The sequence below is a fragment of the Pinus tabuliformis genome, chromosome 8 (assembly GCF_031772625.1).
Source record: "Pinus tabuliformis cultivar Carrire ecotype Pingquan chromosome 8, CPIR1, whole genome shotgun sequence".
Lineage (NCBI taxonomy): Eukaryota > Viridiplantae > Streptophyta > Pinopsida > Pinales > Pinaceae > Pinus > Pinus tabuliformis.
This window is the reverse complement of record NC_142294.1, coordinates 51874771-51898941: the sequence shown is the minus strand read 5'-3', so window position 1 is coordinate 51898941 and position 24171 is coordinate 51874771. Positions and strand designations below refer to the sequence as shown.

The 24171-nt window shown below is 36.3% G+C and overlaps 1 protein-coding gene across 1 annotated transcript in view; it reads left to right on the top strand.

Moving 5' to 3' along the window:
- AHP2 (Tat-binding protein 1(Tbp-1)-interacting protein (TBPIP)) overlaps positions 1-2010 on the top strand; it is a 31133-nt gene extending 29123 nt beyond the window's left edge. The window contains exons 5-6 of the mRNA XM_089461110.1: positions 1632-1820; positions 1903-2010. Coding sequence (XP_089317236.1) covers positions 1632-1820; positions 1903-1995 — 282 coding nt within the window. The 3' untranslated portion in view covers positions 1996-2010. The remainder of the gene's footprint in view (positions 1-1631; positions 1821-1902) is intronic.
- The last annotated feature ends 22161 nt before the right edge of the window (positions 2011-24171 follow it).

Below are 24171 nucleotides of genomic sequence, written 5' to 3'. Positions count from 1 at the left end.
TTCGTTTGTTGGAAGCTGTGGCTGGAAAGGAATAATAGACTTTTTAGAAACGAAAGCTGCAACCCGCTCAAAGTCATCACCAAGGTTAAAGCTCTTCTAGGAGAAACACTGGATGCCAACTCTGCCAAAAATCCTGGGAAAGCCCTGAACAGAGAAGAGGAACTCTGGCTGAATGGTTTGGTCCCAAATCATAAAGATTGTGCTTCCATCGCTATCAACGTTCCCTCCAATTGGGAAATCAGGCTGAAGGAGCAAGAGTTCATTAAATGGAGGTCGGCTCTGAATGAGCATTGCCTGTTTTTTGATGGGGCCTCCAAAGGCAACCCCGGTTGCGCAGGAGGAGGCGGAGTTCTATTGTGTCCGGATGGCACTGAGGTGTTAAGGTTTGCTTGGGGATTAGGCAAGGAATCCAACAACAGAGCGGAGGCTCTGGCTTTGTGGCAGGGGCTCTCTCAAGCGATCAAAGGCAATGTCCGCTCCATTTCAGTCTTCGGGGACTCCAGAATTATTATCCAGGCTCTGCAATCCAAAAAGAATCCTTCTCAGCTCCACTTATCAACCATCCTCAGGAGAATCAGACTTATTTTGCCTAAATTCCGCAAGATCTCCTTCTACCACATCCCCAGGAACTTAAACTCCCAAGCAGATATGGAAGCCAATCAAGGCGTTCTGAGAAGCAAAAGTACGCTGTCAGTTAACCAGAACGATAGCTTCTGCAATATCCCCTAAAAAAGTGCTCCCAGGATCTTTTGATGATGATTTTCCGCCCTGCGATTTTTCTCTGTTGTAAGTGCATCCAAAGGATTTATAAGAAGAACGCATTTTGTGGAGTGCTGGGACTGTTGAACCCGTCAGCGGCTATGGAGAGATCTATTGCCACAGGGCCCTTTCAGCATCCTACGAACTGCTACAGTCCCGAAGGAACAGCGATGATGGTTCCGTTGAATTCTGCCAAAAGCCTCCAGCAGGGGGACACTTTCTATCTCCGATTAACAGTGTATTGGAATAGTTGGGAAAACAGGCCCTCGGTCAGTTTCCAGAAATGCGTTGTAGTCACCATTTGCCTTATTGCTGGCACCTTTTAATAAAATTAACCGCTTTTGTCTAAAAAAAAAAACATCTTAGAGTGAGGGGTTTGTGTTTTAACTTTTAGTTTCTCTACTAGGAACCCTTTCTGAACTATTTCAACTTTTTTTCAAAACTCTTTGGATAGGTGCAGAGCCCAAAGTTGACAACCACACAAAATTGCTGTTTGTACTAATTTTCTGAAGTGCAGCTTCCTCAATTTCCAACTCCATAGCTGAACTTTTCTTCATTTCTTTTGCATGTAATAGAGGGCTTTCATGCCCCCCCATAACCTGTCACTCCAGATAAGAATTCCAGTTATAACAACATTCAAATAAAGGTCTGGATGCTTACAAGAATGGACTACCTACAATTTGTCACCATTAAATGTGATAGTTATATCCTAATCGCAAGTACCTATAACCATTGCCTTTGGTTTTTTCACATTAATTTTTATTTCAGACTAACTGCAAGATTTGTTTGGTGAATCAAGATGCCTTTTGTGCTTTAACACATCATCCACATGGAACTGATTTTTTTGGGATGCATGCCTCTTATTCTGTCAGGTGAGCAAGATGGAAATAAAAGTGAGCAAATTGCGAGAAGGGACTGTATTGGTGAACCCAGAGGAGCGAAAAATGGTCCAAGATATGTACAGTGAGAAAATCAATCAGTGGAGAAAGCGCAAAAGGACCTTCAAAGAGCTTTGGGATACAATAACTGAAAATATGCCTAAAGACTTGAAAGAGTTCAAGGTTCTCTGTTTGAGGTTATCTTCTATCATATTTGTATTTATCTTAGAGGAGTTTTTAAAACGTAGTGCTTTGCTTTTCACAGGAGGAGCTTGGCATTGAAACTGATGAAGATGCTGGGGTAAGTTTTCAATCTTACAGCAACTATACCAGCAATAAAACTCCTAGACGAAAGTGAATGTGAGGTGCAAGAGGCCTATTACATGTTCGGACTAGCAGCCATACAATAGCAAAATCAAGTTCGCATGACAAAGATATCAAAGGGAAAGTGTCTATCCATCTCTCCCGAGTTTTCATGCAATTTGTTAATACTAAATAGTGATACCAATCTCGTATTCGCATGACGTATATCAGGGAGTAATTGTTCATCTATCTCTGCCTTGTTTTCATGCGATTATTTTGTACTTATACAATCAAAGCACATTACATGTTGAGCAATAATTCAGTTTCTTTCCAAAAATACCAGTTTCCTGTTCAATATTTGAAGATGTAGAAACACTTTTATGTTAGTTTTTCAGGAAAGAAAGAACCAACAAGCCTTTGTATTATAAAAGGACTGATTACAAAAGACAAAATATTCTAATATTCACCATATCTAGTGTCTTTACAGTCTTTAACTGTAACACAGAATATACATATATTCCAGATTTGTAATCTGTCTCTGTAGAATGTTCACAAAAGATCATATGAAAATAAACACAACAAAGTACGACATTAACTAATTATAGGATCCTGTAGATCAGCATCATGTGAATGTGGAAACATAAGTAAATCTGATTTTCCAGTTCTGTTGAAATTTGCCTTTATGATATGTAGAGAAATTGATCTCCCCCAATTGGAAACAATGTCCCAGCTTTGAGAGAGCATCAGCAGTATAATTCTGTTCCCTGTATATGTGCAAGATAAACATCCCACAGAATTGTCCAATCAGCACCCTTATCCTGTTCATCCAGTTATTCAGCATTGGTGGATCAAAATAAGAGATGCCATTTGCCCAATCAATAACAGCTTTTGAATTCCCGTAAACAACGATTGTCTCAATAGTTAACCATTTTGCACAATACAGCACTCCCCACAGAGCAATGATCTCGGCCTGGGTGTTTGTGCCAAAACCACTATAGTAGTGATAATAATGACCTGAATTTAGGATAATGTATGCCTCACTACTGCAAATATTATGGTTTGCAGCCCCATCAAAAAATCCCATTGGATATCCAGCTCCAGGAGTCAGGTTGACGAAAGGGCTAGAGCCTCTCAATCACGCACTATTTGCAGATGATACTCTTCTTTTGGGCGGAGCCTCCATCAAGATAGCCAAAGTTTACAGTGGAATTCTTCAAAAATTCTGCAGCATATCAGGAGCTCTTATAAATAAAAGGAAAAGTGCAATATATGGGTGGAATGTGGATCAACAAGCAATTCAGAGAATAGCCCTCTCCTTAGGCTTTTTGGGATTCACTTCTTGGGATAAAATCAAATATCTCGGGTTACCAATAACCCTGGGCCCTAACAAATTATCGCTGTGGAAAGAGGTAATAAGCAAAATTAAGTCCAAGATTACAGCTTGGGGAGGTCAATGGCTCACCAATGCTGGCAAACTCATCCTTATAAAATCTGTTTTGTCCTCCCTGCCTATTTATCAGGCTTCCTTTCTTCTGGCTCCAAAGAAGATCACGAAACAGATCTCTAGACTTATCAGGGATTTTTTGTGGAGAGGAGGAAGAGGAAACCAAAGAAAATTCCACCTAGTGAATTGGGATACAGTTAAACGCCCCATCTCTAAAGGAGGCCTGCAAATAAGAGACCCAGGCCTTGCCAATCTGGCTCTTGGAGGAAAAATACTTTGGACCCTCTTCTCAAACAGCAAACACCCTGTCAGTCAAGTCATAAAGAAAAAATATCTAAAAGGCTCATCGCTAAGGAACATTCAGATAGATAACAACATCAAAGGGACGTCGATATGGCATCTCTGCCGCCGTGGGATAGAGTTCTTCCAAAAGCACTTGTATCACATTCCTGGCAATGGAAAAAACATGATGCTGTGGCAAGACAGCATAATGGGACAGTCGCCTTTGAGCAAAAATGAAGCAATCAAAGAAATCAGGAACTGGCTCATTCAGCAAGGATTCCTCACCCTGGCAGATATCTCGACATGGGACGACTTCGGAAAATGGCGAAATTGGGAAATCCCACGAGTTCCAGATCAAATGCGCAGTCAAAAGACCCTCCTGGAAGAAGCGTTAACGGGACTGGCACCAGTTCACATGCGTTTGACGGACAAATGGGGATGGGGAAAGACTGGAATCTACAACGCAAGGCATGGATTTGCCTCTCTTCAACCACAACAAGCTTCGAGCCATACTGCATCTGTGTGGAAACAAGTCTGGGACCCTCTCGGTCTCCCCAAAATAAATTTCTTCACCTGGGTTTTAATGCATGGGAAAGTGCTAACTGGCGACAATCTGAGTAAAAGAGGTATTCACGGGCCACATCAGTGTTCTCTCTGCTGCAAAGCCCAGGAAACCATGGAGCATGTGTTTGTGGATTGCTCTTTTGCTCAAGAAGTCTGGGACTGCATCCTTCAAGGCCTCAATGTCTCTGCCCCATCGCAAGTCAAAGTAGCTAACCTTTTTAGCACCTGGAGAATGCGTTATCCTCACATGACCCAAAGAAAGACAACATGGAACAGAATCTGGAAAGCAATACCTAAATACGTCTGCTGGAAAATATGGCTTGCCAGAAACGACCAGATCTTCAACAACATTCCAAACTCCCCTTTGAAGGTGGCAGCAAAAGCAAAAGCATTACTCCTCGAGATTGTGGCCAATCATCCCCTTAAAAACGATAACATGCTTCTCCCGGAAGAAAAAAAATGGATGGGAACTTATATATTTCGAGACAGGATAAACAACACCACTTGCCCCAGTAAAACTCTTGTATGGAGACTACGAGAAGCGGACGCAAATTTTCAAGCTTGGTGGAGGAAACAGGGTAAAACAACAATCTTTTTTGATGGTGCCTCCAAAGGCAATCCAGGGACAGCAGGAGCAGGCGGAGTGATCTACTCCCCGGAGGGTATTCGTGAAGATAGCTTCAGTTGGGGACTTGGACAAAGAACCAACAACCAGGCATAAATCCTTGGGCTGCTAAAAGCCTGTCAGATAGCACGTGAAAAAGGCATTAAGGAAATACAAGTCTTCGGGGACTCAGAAATTTTGATAAAGATATTAAATTCGGAGGACCACTTTAGCAATCCGACGCTCAACAAGACACTTCAAAGGCTGAGATACGTGCTCCAAGACTTCTCTTCCTATCTCCTTTTCCATATTCTACGTGGCTCAAATAAGGAAGCAAACGCAAAAGCAAACCTGGCATGCCTCTTGCCACAAGGAGCCTTAAGCAAGAATGATGAAGAACCTACATGGAACCCGATCCCGTAATCTAGAGTAAATCTACACCTATGTAAGGAAAAGGAGAGCTGCAACTAAAAGGAATTCTGAATATTGTAATGATGGTTGTTTTGGTTTCGGCCCAACCGGTTTTAAATAATTAATATAACCGTTATAGTTAAAAAAAAAATCCCACTGGATATCTACTCCAGATCTTTACTTGCTGTATGTTATGAACCACAGGTCCAATCTATTTTTATGCAAATTCTGCTAATGCCCACTGGGATATTATAAAAAATATATACATTTCTACTTCTCCAAATGCCCCAGAAAATATAAAAAGAAAGATTTTTATATTCCTTGTACACAAACTTCCATTCCTTCAAACATGCATCAATGGATGTAGTATCCCAACCAGCATTTATGTTTAAAATGTTCAGCACACCAGTCCAAATGGAAAACACATATGGATACTTGAGGAATAGATGTAGAACATCCTCACTATCATCCTTGCACATAACACATCTACCAGGACCAATGAAACCTGTCCTACAAAGATTTGCCCAAGTTAATATCTTATTCCGCCAGATCAGCCACCCAAAACATTTAAGTTTTAGGGGAAAGTTCTATTTCCAGATTTTCTAAACCACTAACTATCCTCTATGTTCTAGGGTGTTTGAGTGATATACCTATAGACCTCCTTGACAATGATCTGCCCCTGAACAACTTTACCATCCCAAGTAAATCTGCCCCTGAACAGCTTTACCATCCCAAGTAAAAATGTCTCACTTTTCGATAGAGTGATACCAGGCTCCCAGCCATATATAAATTGATTACATATCTATCCCATATCTCAGTTAATTCACCATATAATCCCAAATCTCTAGAGCAAATCCAAGTCGGATATAGGAAAATAAGATCAAAAGCAATCTGAATCTGATTTATAAAATATATACCTTTATCATGGATATATCTGATGTGAATGAGAAAGGCAAATAATGGTTTTATGAGAATCCTTTGATAGGATCCAAACTGATTTCCACCTGTTGATCACTCTGTGTCAATCACCCTATAGCAGCATACATTTTTCCAAAGCACTCCATCATGCTCAAGCAGTCAGAGATCATCATTATCTCTTAGCATTCTGTCAAGTCATGTAAACCCAAATTCTGCAGCCCTGCGGGCCTTTATTGTAAAAATGATTCTAGCATGACTATGATGTTGAGATATGTAACTAGGTTCGGTCTTCATAATGGCATATGTAATCGTGATTTTATGTCTTTAATGAAAGGAGAAAAATAAATTTATTATTTGTGTTCTTGAGGCATGTGTTTCATGCTCAAGGGAATTTCTTTTTAGGTCAAGCACCCATTGAGTGCTTCTAGATCAATTGAGTCATTGTCATGTATTGAAGACCCATTTGGGCATGTTACATATTGTAAAGAAAAAAATATTGAGTCAAAATAGAGTAAAAAAAACCCTCCAAGGCCTCGTCATGGCACAAAGATCAAGTCGGCCTACATGAAGGTGTTGAATTTCCACGACCTTGGGTCTAGGATAGAATCTTGAATCTTTGACGCTACCAAACGAAGAATCTCAACAAAATGGAACAATATAATGAAGTAAATCACACATGCACAACTATCGACAACTTTTTACAAAATGTCCAGAGCTCCCGTACAAGGGATAATGGCCCTCAATTATCCACAAGTACAAGAATACAAAGTACAATGACAATCTTGCTGCTCTAGTGCACAATCATAACCTCGTCTTGTCGGTCCTTCGCTTCTATTCTGCTCTCTAGCTGCCCCTTAGTCCATCAAGAAACAACACATAGAGACTCCAAGAGGGCTGCCACCTATCACTGCTGAAAGTCACTTATGCTCCATGGAACACGGGTTGATCCAATTTGCTCTTTTTGGTTGGCCAACACCTGAGCTCCAATTTGCCAATCTAGTAGCTTTTTTCGTCCATCAAAGAGCTACACATTAGGCTCAATACTTACCCAACTTCAGCTGTCAAGCTCCCTTTATGACTGCTTGTCAAGGGCTACTCTTGGACACCAACACATTTCCCTCCAACAACCCAATGATGCCCAATACAATCACTACAAAATATGCTCCTAGGAAAGGCTTCTAACCACCAAGTCAAGCCCAATACTCTTGGTTTCCACAGGTTGCAATTTGTCCACACTTGGACACCATCCAACTAGCAACAAACTCAACATGAGTTTATCAACCAATACATACCTCGCTGGGCTGAATACTGCTGTAACTCTGTGGTCTGGTTAGGGCACAATGGAACTCCACGTCAGCCGTACCAATTTGCCACCTAAGCCTCTTCACAACTACGGCCTAGCTTCCTCTATCTCCCTGCCACACTCGCTGCTCCTTAGGCTAATAACCAACCCCAAAACCACCCTTACGGAGCTCTGTTTAGGGCAGAGTAAGGTCTGCGACCTACTCTTCTTTCCTGCTTGAACTGTGGCCTCTTGTGCAGGAGACAAAACTCTCCTAAACCACACGAAAACCTCCTCTTCTCTGCCCAGAATTGCGGCTTCCCTTTCTACTCAAAATTCGGACCTAGAAAGACATATCCTCCAACCAAATCATGCACTGATTTGTCCTCAAACAACGACTGTCTTCTTGTAGCAGCTCGGTCCTCTCACAGGTGCAATCTCACCATAAAACAAAACCAATCATACTCTGTCCTCCTCCTCTTGAGTTCGACTACCTCTGAGATAAATTGCCAATGCAATGATGCTTTTGGATGGTGAAAATGATTCTAACTCACCTTATATTTATACCAATATGAGGGCTCCACGAATTCCTTGAAGAGACATGTCTTTTGGACAAGTTTACCTCAAGCCTACATGACTTCACTGTCCAAAAATCCACCATTATCTTCAAAAATTCATATCTCATCGTAGAAAACTCAGAATTCGACAATTCTTGTTGCGTTGGATTCTCCTCAATGCCCTCTATCATCCCCATCCATCACATGTCTAAAATGCTTCATGGTTTTGGCCCAAACTCTTTGGGTACAAAACCCCAACCTTGGGTTCCAAGCCCACAATGACCTATTGTGGTGCTCCAACCTCCAAACCCCGAACCCTAAGGCTTGGAGTACCTCCCAAGCTATCAAAAATCAACACTCCCTCTTAGCGAGGGAGGTACTTCCAAGACTAAGAAGTAGCTCATCATCATCATCACTACTCGCAACATTCGCCCAACCCTTGGCACTCACAACTGCAACAATCCCTGTAGCATGAACTACGCCTCTCTCGAAAGTGTTCCTGTCGTTGGAAACATTCTGCTTCTTCTTCTTCTCCTGGATTGTCTTCCACCCTCTCCATGATTCCTTCTTGGCAGTTGTAGGAGCACCCTTGCTCCCCACTGACCATGTGCTCTTCTTGGGATGTAAAGTCTCCCTTTGAACCTGCAAACTCCTGTTAGAACTCGACTCCCTCTGGTCCTCTAGAATCTGGACCTTCTTTTCTTGAACCTGAACCTGCACCTCTGAAGCATTCTCTTGCACCTGCTTCTCTGGAACCTGCACTTGGTCCTCTTGCTTTTTCTTCCCATGATCTATAGGCTTGCCCGTTAGCGTGTATAGACCATAATCTCTAACTCCACGCATAATACCTGCAAAGCTAGAGCCTCTGGGCCTGAGTCTTGCCTTCCCATCCTGGAATAAGACCTCAAACCCCTTCTTCTCGATCACTGAGACAAATATCACGCTATATCTGAGTCCTGGTACAAACATTACATCTTGGACCCACATCACTTGTCCTAACTCCATCCTGAATGGCACAACTATCGATCCTCTTTTGACTCTTGTCACCCAACACCATGTGCAACTTTGAGTCCCACTAAGCTAGAATCTCGAATATCCCCTGTGACCCTGTCATATGTTTTGATGCACAACTATGCACGTACCATCCATCCTCATCGATAGTACCCTGCGAGAAATGAGAGATCATAACAAAGTCCTCCTCCTCCAACCTCTTGGTGAGAGCATCTATCTTAGTAGAAGTGGCAACACTGACGACTTGCTTCCCTTTCTTCTTCTCGTCATCTCTTGTCTTTTTCTTCATCGGACATCTCGACGAAAAATGACCCATCTCGCCACAGTTAAAACACTTGACTTTACTCAAGTCCTTCTTCTACTTACCTTTCATTTGTGCTATAAGTGCCATGCCATCATCTAAAGCCTTCTTTCTCGAATGAAGATCCTTGTCTCGCTCTCCCTGAATGAAGTCGTCCCACAACTTCCAGTTTGACAAGTTTTCTCTAGAAATAATCCCCTTGATGAAGGGCTTCCATTCCTCGATGAACCCTTTCAAAGCAATCCTCAACATATCAGAATTTGAAATAGTCACAGTGACGGAAACAAACTCATCTTTGACCTGCGACAACCTCGTTAGATACGAAGTCACTCCTTTACCTCGTATCATCTTGTTGGACTTCAACTTCTGGAAATAATTTTGAAGAGCCATCCACATCTCATGTGCAGTGTTCTTCCCGAAAAAATGAAGTATTAGGGGATCCTTCACACCATCACGGATGATCAATCTCACCCTCGTATCAAATTCCTCGTACACTTCCATCTCCTTAAGGTCAGTTGGCTTCTTGATCTCTTTCTCGACAAACTCCCATATCCTGTTGACCTGCAATACCAACTTGATCCTTTCCTTCAAAGGACTATAGTTGGACAATCCTTCCAACCTGTCTTCATACCGGAGACCAACTTGCAACTTTGACATTATAGTGAGCTCTTCACCTACAATGTGACCAACTCCCTCTTAAGTTGTACTTCACTGTGCACACTCTGATTCATTGTCCCTCAAAGTAGCTCAGACACATTCTGATACCATGTTGAATTTCCATGACTTTGGGTCTAGGATAGAATCTTAAATCTCTGACGCTACCAAACCAAGAATCTCAACAAAACTGCTTTGCACAACGGAACAATATAATGCAGTAAGTCACACATGCACAATTATCGACAACTTTTTACAAAATATTGTACAAATATGTACAACAACCCAATCTTCGTTATATTAAACCAACTGAGTAATACAACTGTTTAAGGCTTCTGTACAAGGGATAATGGCCCTCAATTATCCACAAGTACAAAAATATAAGATACAATGACAATCTTGCTGCTCTAGTGCACAATCATAGCCTCTATGTCGTATCTTGTCCTATCGATCATTTGCTTCCATTTTTCTCTCTAGCTAGCCCTTAGTCCATTAAGAAACAACACATAGAGACTCCAAGAGGGCTGCCACCTATCATCGCTGCAAGTCACTTCTACTCCAATGAACACGAGTTGATCCAATCTGCGCTTCTAGGTTGGCCAACACTTGAGCTCCAATCTTCCAATCTAGTAGCTTCTTTCGTCTATCAAAGAGCTATACAGTAGGCTCAATCCTTCACCCAACTTCATGTGTCAAGCTCTTGTTATGACTGCTTGTCAAGGGCTACTCTTGGACACCAATATGTTGCCCTCCAACAATCCAATGATAATACAATCGCTGTAGAATCTTCTCCTAGGAAAAGATTCTAAACACCAAGTCAAGCCCAATCCACCTGGTTTCCACAGGCTGTAATTTTTCCACACATGGACACCATCCAACTAGCAATAAACTCAACATGAATTTATCAACCAATACATACCTTGCTAGGCTGAATACAGCTGTAACTTTGTGGTTTGGTTAGGGCATAATGGAACTCCACTTCAGCCTTACCAATTTGCCTCATAAGCCTCTTCACAACTGCGACTTAGCTTCCACTATCTCCCTGTCACAAGAGTTGTGGATCTGTAAGATCTGAAGAGTATGAGTCTAACTTTGCTCCCAGATCTTAAGATCTAAGGCTTTTAATAGGCAAATCTATCAATTTTTTCACAAAATATTTAGAAGATAAATTTTGGTTTCTTTTAGAGAGGTACTAGCTCAAAAATACCCTACAGAAAAAATTAATCATTAGATAAATCTTGAAGCTTATATGAAGTAGGCTCTTCAAAAAAATATGTGTTGAGAGTTGGTTGGTCCAACTAAGGACTATCCCCAAACGCTCAATGAAAATCTGAGAGATCTTTTGCAAACACTAGATCAACCATCAAATCAAGTAGAGAAATAAAATAACAATAAAATTATGAAAAAATAGAGATACCTACTAATTCAATCAAGATAAAAAAATATAACCCTAGATCCAACAAATTGAATAAAATACATGTATTCAGATTATTTTAAAAGAGCTATTGATTGATAGTTTTCACATAATATTAAACAGAAATTAAAACAATGTTACCATAAATTCATGAAGAGGAACACCACCGCAAGTTGAAACCCCAAAGACTTTTGCATTTATTCCAGAAAATAGACAAGAGAGCTTGAGAGCTTAGTACACGATTCAAAGATCGGATGAAAAAATAGACTAACACCAACCTCTAAATTATAGATAAAATCTCCAACAACTAGTTGGTTTGATCTCTGTCAAATTAATTTTAATCTTTTATAAAGATTTAATTAATCTTTAATCATCACTGTCGAAATTATTTATTTTTTGATGAAAAATCCAATTTTTCATTTAATTGATTTTTGATTAACTCAAAATTAACTATTTTGAGTTAATTTCATTAAAAAATTGACTTTGATTTAACCATCAAGGCCCAAGGGTCCAAAATTTCTTAATTTCTTCAACATTCCCTTGGTCAGGGACCTCAAAAAATTAATTTTTTTAAAACCCACGAATTTTACCATTGGGGAATTTAATTTTACCTAGGACACAAAATTAATTAAATTTCTGGCTTAGAATTTTAATTTAATTTTGCCAGAAAATTTAATTAATTGACTTATGAGGGGATTAATAATTTTTCCAACTCTAATATTTAGCCATGGTGTCTAATTATGAGGGACCATGCACTAAATATCATTTACATCAAGTTATTACAATTTAATACATGAAGGGCGAACACTCGTTCGTTATAGACTCAAATATCTACCCAATTTTGCGACTCATAATATGATCCAGTAGACTAAGCAATTTGTAATAAAATAATTTTGTCAATTAGCTAGGATTATTCTCAAATTGTTTTTACAATGACTCGATAAAAAACAATATCTTGATGATAAAATCCTCCCCAGCTTTGAGGTGAGGTTGGAAGGAAAAACTCTATCGATTATTTGTGTCTAGAGACAAATGAATCATTGAGACAAAAAACCTCTTAGGGTAGAAATCGTCACTAAAATACTATGCTTACCTAGGTTGTTACATACAGATGCGGTCATATTGAGATTATTTACATTTTACATATGCAGAATGGGTTGACATATTCATAAAATTGTCAGTTGATGATGAAGTCTGAATGGCATGGACGCTCGAACATGATGGATCCCTTTTGCGAAAAAAGGGGTGTACCGTTATGGGGTTGTTGACATATAGTGGTCGACATAGCCCTCATATTGGTATAAATATAAGGTGAGTTAGAATCATTTTCACCATCCAAGAGCATCATCTCATTGGCAATTTATCTCAGAGGCAGTCGAGCTCAAGAGGAGGATAGAGTATGATTGGGTATGTTTTATGGTGAGATTGCACGTGTGAGAGGACCGGGTTGCTACATGAGAACAACCGTTGTTTGAGGACAAATCAGTGCATGATTTGGGTGGAGGATATGTTTATGTAGGTTTGAATTCTGAGCAGGGGTAACCACAATTCTGAGCAGAGAAGAGGAGGTTTTCGTGTGGTTTAGGAGAGTTTTGTCTCTTGCACAAGAGGCCGCAGTTCAGGCATGAAAGAAGAGTAGGTCATAGGCCTTACTCTACCCTAAACAAAGCTCTATAAGGGTGGTTTTAGGTTTTGAGAAGGTACCTAGTTCTACAACAGTTTAAATATGTATTTCCTGAGGATATTTCAGAGTTGCCACCTCACAGGGAAGTAGAGTTTTTTATTGAGTTGGTACCAGGGGCAGCTCCGACATCAAAAGCACCATACAGGACGGGTACACCTAATTTGGTAGAGTTGAAGCTGCAGCTGAAAGAAATATTGGACAAGGGATACATTAGGCCAAGTGTATCATTTTGGGGTGCACCAATATTGTTTGTGAAGAAGAATGATGGTACTCTCAGATTATGCATTGGTTACAAGAAGTTGAACAAAGTGAACATCAAGAACAGGTACCCATCGCTGATGATTGATGATTTGTTTGATCAACTGAAGGGAGCAACAGTGTTATTGAAGATTTATCTGAGATCTGGATATCATTAGATACACATTAAAGAGGAAGACATTTACAAGACAACTTTTCGGACTAGGTATGGACATTATGAGTTTGTTGTTATAGTTCCATTCAATTTGACTAATGCTCCAACTACATTTATGTGCTTGATGAATAGTGTGTTGTGTCCCTATTTGGACAAGTTTGTTATTGTGTTCATTTTTGACATATTGGTATTTTTAAAAAATGAAGAAGAGCATGCTGAGCATTTAGCCACAGTGTTGAGATTGTTGAGATAGCATCAATTGTATGTTAAACTCAACAAGTGTAGTTTCTTTCAGACTGAGGTACATTACTTGGGACATGTTGTCTCCAAGGAGGGCTTAACACTAGATCCAGAGAAGATAAGAGCTATCATGGAGTTGGCAGCTCCTAGGAATGTAGATGAGGTGACATCTTTCATGGGATTGGTAAGTTACTACAGGAGGTTTATCAGGAACTTCTCACAGATTTCTTATCCTATTACATCATCGCAGAGGAAAGGTAAGAAGTTCGAATGGACAGAGGAGTGTGAACCCAGTTTTGAGCAGCTTAAGCAGTGGTTGACACATGCACCAATGTTGAAGATTGCAGATCCGGACAAAGAATTTGTATTATGTACATCTTCTTGCAAGAAAAGACTTGGTGGAGTCCTTATGCAGGATGGACAGGTGGTATGCTATGAGTTGCGAAAACTAAATTAACATGAAAAAAACATATGACACATGATCTTGAGTTAGCAGTGATCATACATGCATTGAAGATGTGGAGGCACTATCTTCTTGGTAGGAGGTTTGTATTGATGAGTGATCATAGTGGATTGAGGTACCTATTTGGCCAGTCGAATATGAACGCCAAGCAAGCTAGATGGTTGGCCACGATCAGTGAGTTCGACTTTGAGATTAGGTATATCAAAGGAAAGGAGAATAGGGTCGCAGATGCTCTTAACAGACAAATACAGGTAAATCATATAGCAACTATGAGTTCCTATGGGACAAATCTATAGGATAGGATCTTGCAGGCAGGTGAAGAAGATATCAGGTGTATGGAGATTGTGCACATGTTGCAACAGAGTACAGGTACTAGTACAGGGAATAGTAAAAGTACAGGTACAGGTGCAAGTGCATAGGATGTGGACTATTGTCTCATGGCAGATGGATTGGTCAGGTTTAAAGATAGGATATATGTGCTAGACAACAGTGAGCTCAAGAAGGTGATCTTGAGGAAGTTTCATGCGAAACTATATTCAGGTCACCCAGGCTATCAGAAGACATTGACGACAGTGAAGAAATTTTATTGTTGGCTGAATCTGAAGAAGGATGTAGCAGAATTCGTGGCTAGGTGTTTTGATTGTCAACAGGTGAAGTTAGAGTGTAAGCATCTGGTTGGACTGCTACAACCGATTATGATTCCATAGTGGAAATGGGAGGTCATTTCCATGGACTTTATCATAGGGTTGTTGATGACAGTGAGACAACATGATTCCATCATGGTTGTTGTGGATAGGTTAAAAAGGTTGCGCACTTCATTCCAGTGAAGTCTACATTCTCAGCTAGCAATGTAGCACAGGTGTTCCAAAGAAGATTATCTCACAAAGGGACGCAAATTTCACTTCCAAGTTTTGGAAGGAGTTGTTTGCAGGTTTGGGTATAGAGTTGGCCTTCAGTACAACTTATCATCAGTAGATAGATGGACAGACTGAGAGGGTCAACAAGATATTGGAAAACATGTTGAGGATGTACATGATGCATCAACATCGAAAGTTGGAAGAGTATATTCCACTGGTAGATTTCGATTACAACAATGGGTATCAAGAATCCTTAAAGATGAGTCCGTTTCAAGCATTGTATGGGTGGAGTTGCAATACTCCCATCAGTTGGAGTGATCTGATTAACATGGTGTTGATTGGGTCCAACATGTTGGCGGAAATGGAACAGGGAATGCAAGTAATCAAGAAGAATTTGAAAGAAGCATAAGATAGGCAGAACATCTATGCAGATCAAAACAGGTTGTTCAAGGAGTTTTAGGTTGGAGAACAAGTGTACTTGGGCATCAAATCGAAGAAGAGATCCTTGCGGATTGGATCATGTGCCAAGCTGGCACCTCGGTTTTGTGGACCTTTAAGGATTATTGAGAGGATCAGACCAGTAGCCTATCGACTTGCACTGCCTTCGACAATGAAATTCCATGACGTTTTCCATGTGTCATTGCTTAAGAAGTATGTTAATGATGTTAATCATGTGATTGACTGGCCTGTATTGCAGGTGGATCCAGATGGAGAATTCAGCTAGAGCCTCAATGTATATTGTTGATCTGGATCTTGGGGATGGCCCCAAGGTTTGAGTAATTGCCACACCAAGAAAAGAACGAAAATAAACCAGACCAGAAAAGTAAATCACGAACCAACTTTTATTAGGTCAGAAAATAATAGTAGCAACTACATTGTGTTGGACCCTCCGCCTCTTACAAAAAGAGGCTCTTTATTTATAACATTTTTTTAGTTACATTACCATGGGTAAATACATGGGTGGGAAAATACCATGGGCGGATTTCCATTCGGATCATTACAATGGGCAGATTTCTACTTGGATCATTCCTCCCTCCTTAGGAAGCAATGGTCCCCATTGTGTGAAGTTCCTTCCAGAGAAGCTTTTGTTGAATGTGAGTTATGGATGACCAAATGCTGTCGAAAACAAGGGTTTTGCGTGGTTGACTCAATTTTTATGTGGCCTTTGGCCCATTAAAAATTTAATTAGATTTATTTATTTATTTATTTTTTTCACATTTGCCACTAAAAAGCTTTAACCTTCATTCATAAATTTTATTACTTTAAATTTGCCGAAGGAATAATATAACTTTTTTTATCTAAAGTTTTCTTCTTGGGGTTTTTGTGTTAAGAGTTTGAGACTTCTAAATTTTTTAAAGGGAAAATTTTGTGATGTTAATTTTTTATTTATTTTTATTTTATTTTTTATTTTTCTATAGTGAAGGCACATTTAAATAATTTTCTAAAGTTTCACGATAGGAAAATAAGAGTTTTTTTTGGATTGAAGCACTTAAGAAAAATCATTTTAATTCTGAATTGTTTGAAGTGTTTAGCATTTGAATTCCATGGTTCCTCATTGTAATTAATTTTCGAAATTTAATATCTCAAGTCTTTTGCATGGTAAGGGTTTTTGAACATTTTTATGCTCGACATCTATTGAGATTGCTCATAATTTAATTAACTTAGATCATGGTTTGATTACTTGAATTATTGGATATTTATTGCATCTTAATTTTTTTGAGATTTTTTCAAGTAATTCTTAAATACTCTTTCATGGAATTGTGGTAAATTGCATATCTTTTGTTTCCTAAACTGAGTATCTTTGAGCATCTATATAATTGGCATTGATATTAAATTGTGAAAAAGTTTTTGTTATCTTTGAGCTATAATTGCATTGGAAAGAATCTAGATAAATTGAAGTGATAAGCTTGTGATTTAATTGGGAATTATATTGTGATATTTTAAGCATAATGTTAAGAAGTTTATCTTTCAATCTAGTGAGGTGAACATTCATTTTGGCGATTAAGGGCTTTGATATATAACTCAGATATAGATCGCGGCATAAGCGCTTTCAATCCTTGAATTTAACTTCATTCTCGCTCCATTTTTTAATCATCTCGTGCATTTGCATATTAAGTTAGCCTTTTATAATTAAAATTTACTTCCAAGCATAAACTTGGTTGATAGAAAGATAAGTACCATCCATCTTTGCTTGAGAAATTTGTTTTTATTAGTACTTAAAACGGTGGCCTTGCTGTCGTCAGAGCCACAAGTCTCTGTAGCGCCGAAGGAACTGGGTATGTTAGATTTTCAGGAGAGGTATTGTGAATTACACCTTAGTGTGCTTCACTTTATTCTCTCTGCCATTTACTATAGAATCAAGCTTAATATATAAATGATCGAAGGGTTAAACATTAGATAGATATTAACTAAAATTAATCAAAATTCATGCATCTCACATTAGTTTTAGGATCTGCATTTCATATAAGATAGTTATTTATCCAAGCAACAGTTGTTCATCAATTATTTGATCCTAAATTTCCTAGCAAGATAGTTGACTCCATAAGGCACTAGTGTCAATTGTTTAAATATAATCAAATCCTATAAGTCTTGCTAAATCTAAAACAAGTACTTGGTCACTTGACTGTGTTTCCCGAACTGGTTGGTTTCCAACTAGTTCTCCTTCATTCCATTTCTGTAAGGAACAATGTAAACTTTGAAACGGGAACTGATACTGTTACCCGTTTCGTAGAGATAGTGAAAAAGTGACATGATTTTGAAAAGGGGCGATGCAGAACACACATTTTTTTTAAAGCATAGTTTTTGGCACTTTAATTTTTTTTATGTACATCACGTTTTAGAATGTTAGTGATTTACACGCTGATTTAAAAAAGTGATGATTCTGCATCATGTCGTTTTTTTAAAGACCTATTTTTTGACTTTAAATTTTCTAATGTATGAAATATAAATAATTATTTTCTAAATTTAACGATTTTTGACACGTTAAATTTTTTATGTCAATTTTTTTTGACATAAAAAAATATAAAAATATGTATTAAAAAAAAACAGTGAAATTAAGTAAGTAAAAATAGAAAAATTTAAAAAAACATTAACAAAAAATAAAAAATAAAAAATAAAAAAACAAATTAAAAACAAACTAGATTTAATAAAAAAATAGAAAATTAACAAAAAAAAATTAACAACTACTAAAATAAAAATTAAAAACATTTCAAACAAAACAAAAAATTAAAAAAAAAGGCATTTAAAATTAAAAAAAAAAATACTTATTTTCAAATTTAAAAAAGAAAAGAAAACATATTTTTCATTTAAAAGAAAAATATTTTAAATTTTATATTAAAAATTTTAAAATTTCGATTTAATTTTTTTTAACATTATTAAAAAGAAAAATTTTTATTTAAAAAAAAACAGTTATCATTATATTTTAAGTGATACTAAAGTTGTTAATCCACTTTATTAATTCCTCATTTAAAAATCCAAGAGTTAAAATGATAAAATAGTAACTTTAGTAACATTAACAGGGAATCAAATAACATGATATTTTTTAAACATTAATAGGGAATCAAATAAATCTACATGCATCATTTTGGAGTGGTTACAATTATAATAATTGCAACATAACAAGGTCAAAGCTTTTCTAGTTTACGTTGGGTGATTCCCGGAATTGCTCGGCTGCCAATATATTTTAAATTTAGGAATTTTAATTTGAATCTAATTCCTCTAAATTCCGGCAAAGTATCATTTATTCTAGTGTCATCCATTATGATTTTCAACAACAAGACAACAAACTTTATTTATTAATTTAAAAAAATATTATTTTCCAACCAGAATCAACTAGTCTTAATCCCTAATTAAACCACTAGTAATAATAAACGAGACACAAAAACCGACAGTTTTAATTACAACACTGGTGTTACAATATCACTCAAGCTGCATAATTTTCCTGCGACAGAATAAATCCAAGAATTTATTTTTTAGAAAAAAAAATTGATTTTTTGAAAAAAAATTCATTTAAAAAAATTATTATTAAATATTTGTAAATGATGGAAATTTAAAATGAATGCTTATAAATAATAGTTATTATTAGCCTGGAATTTAATTATTTTGTATTATAAAACAAATTTGTAAGAGTTGTTGAAAGAAAATTTTCAAATAAAAGCAGGCAGATGCTCACAAATTTGATTGGATTAAAACGTAAAATGACATGCATAAAAAAATGCAAAAAAAGTCATCAAATTTTCATTAAAATTTGACAAGTAGAGAGAATGAAATTCCAGGCCTACGTGGCATACGTGGGAACTTTCCGTACACATTTTAAGATATAAATCACATCCACTTTCTTAGTTTAATCTTTTATGAATTTCAAAGTTGTGAATTATGCCATCATGTACAACAACAGGTCACAAGCTACGTGCATATAACCAGAGATTCTATAAATGACCGAGCATAAGATATCATTGAGATCATTTTCATGGTAACACATTTGAACTCCATGCACACACCTTTCATTTTTTTCTATTTGTGTGGGTTCCTGACAAGTCTGTTTCCATAATATTCAAGTCCGTTTTCCACCGATTTTCAAATGCAGAACCCACGTTCTCCTTTCTAAATGACCCAATATCTTGTGTGTCACATTTAATTTGAAATAAAATAATTCAATGAACAAAGTATTCAATCATATGGAAGGACAAAGTTCTTTTAGATCGTTGTACCAAGAAGGAAAATAAATCCTAACACACCTCCAGTATTCAATCATATGGAAGGACAAAGTTCTTTTAGATCATTGTACCAAGAAGGAAAATAAATCCTAACACACCTCCGTCCTTTATGACGCAATATCTTTTGTGTGAAAAACATTTTTTTTTTTTTTAAATAAATATTATTTGTATGAAAAAATTAAATGTATTTTTTTAATAAAATATTCGTTTTTTTTTTTAAATATCAAATTTTATTTTAAAATAAAAATAATTGCAACATAACAAAGTCAAGAATTTAGGAATTAGAGGAATTAGATTCAAATTAAAATTCCTAAATTTAAAATATTATGAATAAATAACAATTTTATTTTAAAATAAAAATAATTGCAACATAACAAAGTCAAATATTTTCTCCCCAAAAACCAGCAGGTTTACGTTGGGCGATTCCGAGAATCGCCCAAGGCCAATATATTTTAAATTTAGGAATTTAGAAAGATTAGATTCAAATTAAAATTCTTAAATTTAAAATATTATGAATAAATACCAATTTATTTTAAAATAAAAATAATTGCAACATAACAAAGTCAAATCTTTTCTCCCCAAAAGCCAACAAGTTTATGTTGGGTGATTCTAGGAATCGCCTAAGGCCAATATATTTTAAATTTAGGAATTTAGAGGGATTAGATTCAAATTAAAATTCCTAAATTTAAAATATTATGAATAAATACGAGTTTTATTTTAAAATAAAAATAATTGCAACATAACAAAGTCAAATCTTTTCTCCCCAAAAGCCAGCAGGTTTACGTTGGGTGATATTTAGGAATTTAGAGGGATTAGATTCAAATTAAAATTCCTAAATTTAAAATATTATGAATAAATACCAGTTTTATTTTAAAATAAAAATAATTGCAACATAACAAAGTCAAATTTTTTCTCTCCAAAAGCCAACAAGTTTAATCGCCCAAGGCCAATATATTTTAAATTTAGGAATTTAAAAGGATTAGATTCAAATTAAAATTCATAAACTTAAAATATTTATGAATAAATACCAGTTTTATTTTAAAATAAAAATAATTGCAACATAACAAAGTCAAATATTTTCTCTTCAAAAGTCACGTTGGGTGATTTGGGCGATTCTCGGAATCGCCCAAGGCCAATATATTTTAAATTTAGGAATTTAGAGGGATTATATTCAAATTAAAATTCCTAAATTTAAAATATTATGAATAAATACCAGTTTTATTTTAAAATAAAAATAATTGCAACATAACAAAGTCAAATATTTTCTCTTCAAAAGCCACGTTGGGTGATTTGGGCGATTCTCGGAATCGCCCAAGGCCTATATATTTTAAATTTAGGAATTTAGAGGGATTAGATTCAAATTAAAATTCCTGAATTTAAAATATTATGAATAAATATCAATTTTATTTAAAATAAAAATAATTGCAACATAACAAAGTCAAATTTTTTTTCCTCAAAAGCCAGCAGGTTTACGTTGGGCGATTCTCGGAATCGCCCAACGCCAATATATTTTAAATTTAGGAATTTAGAGGGATTAGATTCAAATTAAAATTTCTAAATTTAAAATATTATGAATAAATACCAGTTTTATTTTAAAATAAAAATAATTGCAACATAACAAAGTCAAATCTTTTCTCCCCAAAAGCCAACAGGTTTACGTTGGGCGATTCTCAGAATCGCCCAACGCCAATATATTTTAAATTTAGGAATTTAGAGGGATTAGATTCAAATTAAAATTCCTAAATTTAAAACATTATGAATAAATACTAGTGTAAATACTTGCGTGCGATAGGGTAGCTAGGAATAGGTGCATTCAGATTTGTCATAATATGAAAACACAGACTTAGTATTATCATTTTTTAATCTAAATCAAAGAAGACTCCAAGCCTTTTAGAATAACAAAGCAACTAGACTGAGATTCGAAGCAGCTTTTAGACAGTTAGGACTTCTATATCATGTAATTGATAAGAGATTACTCGGTCAAACTATTTGTTCCTTGAATTTATTTTCTCCCTAAAAACATTTCAAATTTATTATGAAGGCATAGATAGCACGATAACAAATCCATATTGATGTTGTGGTCAGAACTGAAATTATTGTAAGTTATATCTATCAGAACTCAAATTATTGTATATGATATCTATCAAATATATTGGAATCTATTATGAGCATTATTTTGAGAAATCATCCAAGAACAATTTGGATGATTCTAATGAAAACAATCTGGATGACTCTGGTGATTACTCAATTAGTGAAGAACAACTTGGATGATTCCAATGAAAACAATCTGGATAACTCTGGTGATTACTCTAATAGTGAATGAATAGACGAAAAGTCATTTATCTCTTAAATGACTTCACTGTAAATATGATAAACATAACAAAGCTAAACCTTCAGCCTTCCTCTTCCTTTGTCGTATCTAGGCATATTTTGTTTATTGCAAAAGATGTTTATTAAATGTTCTGACAATGGAAAACCTTTAGATATTGAGATCGTAGTACATTGATTACACGGTTTTAGAAACTGAGATCCTAGTACAATGATTAAACGGTTGTTTTGATGAAATTTTGTTATTCTAATTAAAAAATTATCGATAAAACTTTAAATATAGAGATCGTGGTACAATGATTAAACAACAATTTCGATGAATAATTAAATATATAGATTCTATTACAATGATTAAACGACAATTTCCATGAAAATTTATTATTTTACGCATAGAAATATCTCGATTACACATGCATGAAATTAAAAAAAAATGGAATGAAAGATTTGAATGTAAGTATTTTATATAATTTTAAAGTATAACATATTCAAATAAAAATAAATATATAATAATTTGAATTTAAATATATAAATTAAGATAAATTTATAATAAAGTTTATATAGTAGTTAGTAGGTGTTATTTAATTTAAATATATTTTAATTAAATTAAAAAAATAATAAAGACAATTTTTATCAACAAAATGAAACAACTTATAAAACACTTTATTGTTAAATGCCATCACCAAAAATTAAGAAATATGAATAATTAATACTGTGTTTATATTAAGAGATCTACACCTTAATATAAATATTTAGGTGTTTTATATTTTATTAATATATATAGTTTTTTATAGTTATATTTGTTAAAATATGTTAAACTAGTTAAAGAGTGAATATATATATATATATATATATATATATATATATATATATATATATATATGGGTATGTTGTATTGATATAAACTAAAGCATTCAATTTAAAAAATACGCATAATGTTAATATTTTTAATGAAATATGTTATGAACGTTATATAATACTCAACATTATACATGGCATAATCGTATTACTATTATCCGGTTCGAAGGGTTTCTGCGGAGTTGGGAGTTGGATCTGATCTGCGGTTTGAGCTGCGGTATAGATCTGCAAATTCTTGCTCGTGTCAATTAGATCTGCGGTTTGAGCTGCGGCTCATCTCTTCAGATCTGCGGTTTGGCTTTCGATCTGGTGCAGATCTGCGTAAAATATGGCTCCGAGCTTCGCAAAAATAACTGGTGGCTCATCCGCCTCTGGAGGGCAATCTCCTGCCCATATCGTGAGTGAAGCCCCAGCTCCCACTATCCAAGTGGTCCAGGACTCACTCGATGAAGCTTTGAAGTTCTCCGAAAGTGCCCTAATTTGCCGGTTCAATGGTTTTTGGCCGCGGCTGATAGCACTCCACAATTGGATCTCGGAGGTATGGAAGCCTATCATTTCCGATGAAATTAATATCTACCCCTGTGCTAGAGGTTTCTTTATAGTAGATTTTGAAAATCCTGAAAGCAGACAATGTATTTTAGATTCCGGCCCTTGGTTTTGGGAAAAATCAGGCCTATTCATGAAGCCATGGAACCCATCATTCGATCCCTCTACAGCAGTGATAACCTCAGCACCAGTTTGGGTGAGATTGCAAAGCCTACCCTTGCATCTCTGGAATCTCTCCTCGCTAAAAGCCATCGGAAATGCAATTGGGAAATTTTACTGCAGGTGCCCAGAAACAGAGGAATATGCCAGAACCACCTATGCACGCATCTGTGTGGAAATGGATTTCAGCGCCGGATTCCCAACTGAAATAAACCTAACAAGTAAAGACTATGTGTGGAACCAGAAGCTTGATTATGAAAGTGTCCTCTTCAGATGTCGATCGTGCTTTGAGACGGGGCATCTAGCCAAAAATTGCCCAAAAGCCTCTGAGAAAAATTTTGCTAGAAAAAACCACCACAGATCTACATGGTGGGAAGGAGCACAAAAAGAACACTACACTGTTATCAAAGAAGAATATTCTAGAGAAAACTCTGAGTCACAAGAAATCAAGGAAGAAGGAAACAACTCTCAAAGCAAGCAAGGAGAAAGCCCGCCCCAACAAATCAACAGTTATGAGGATTTGAATACCG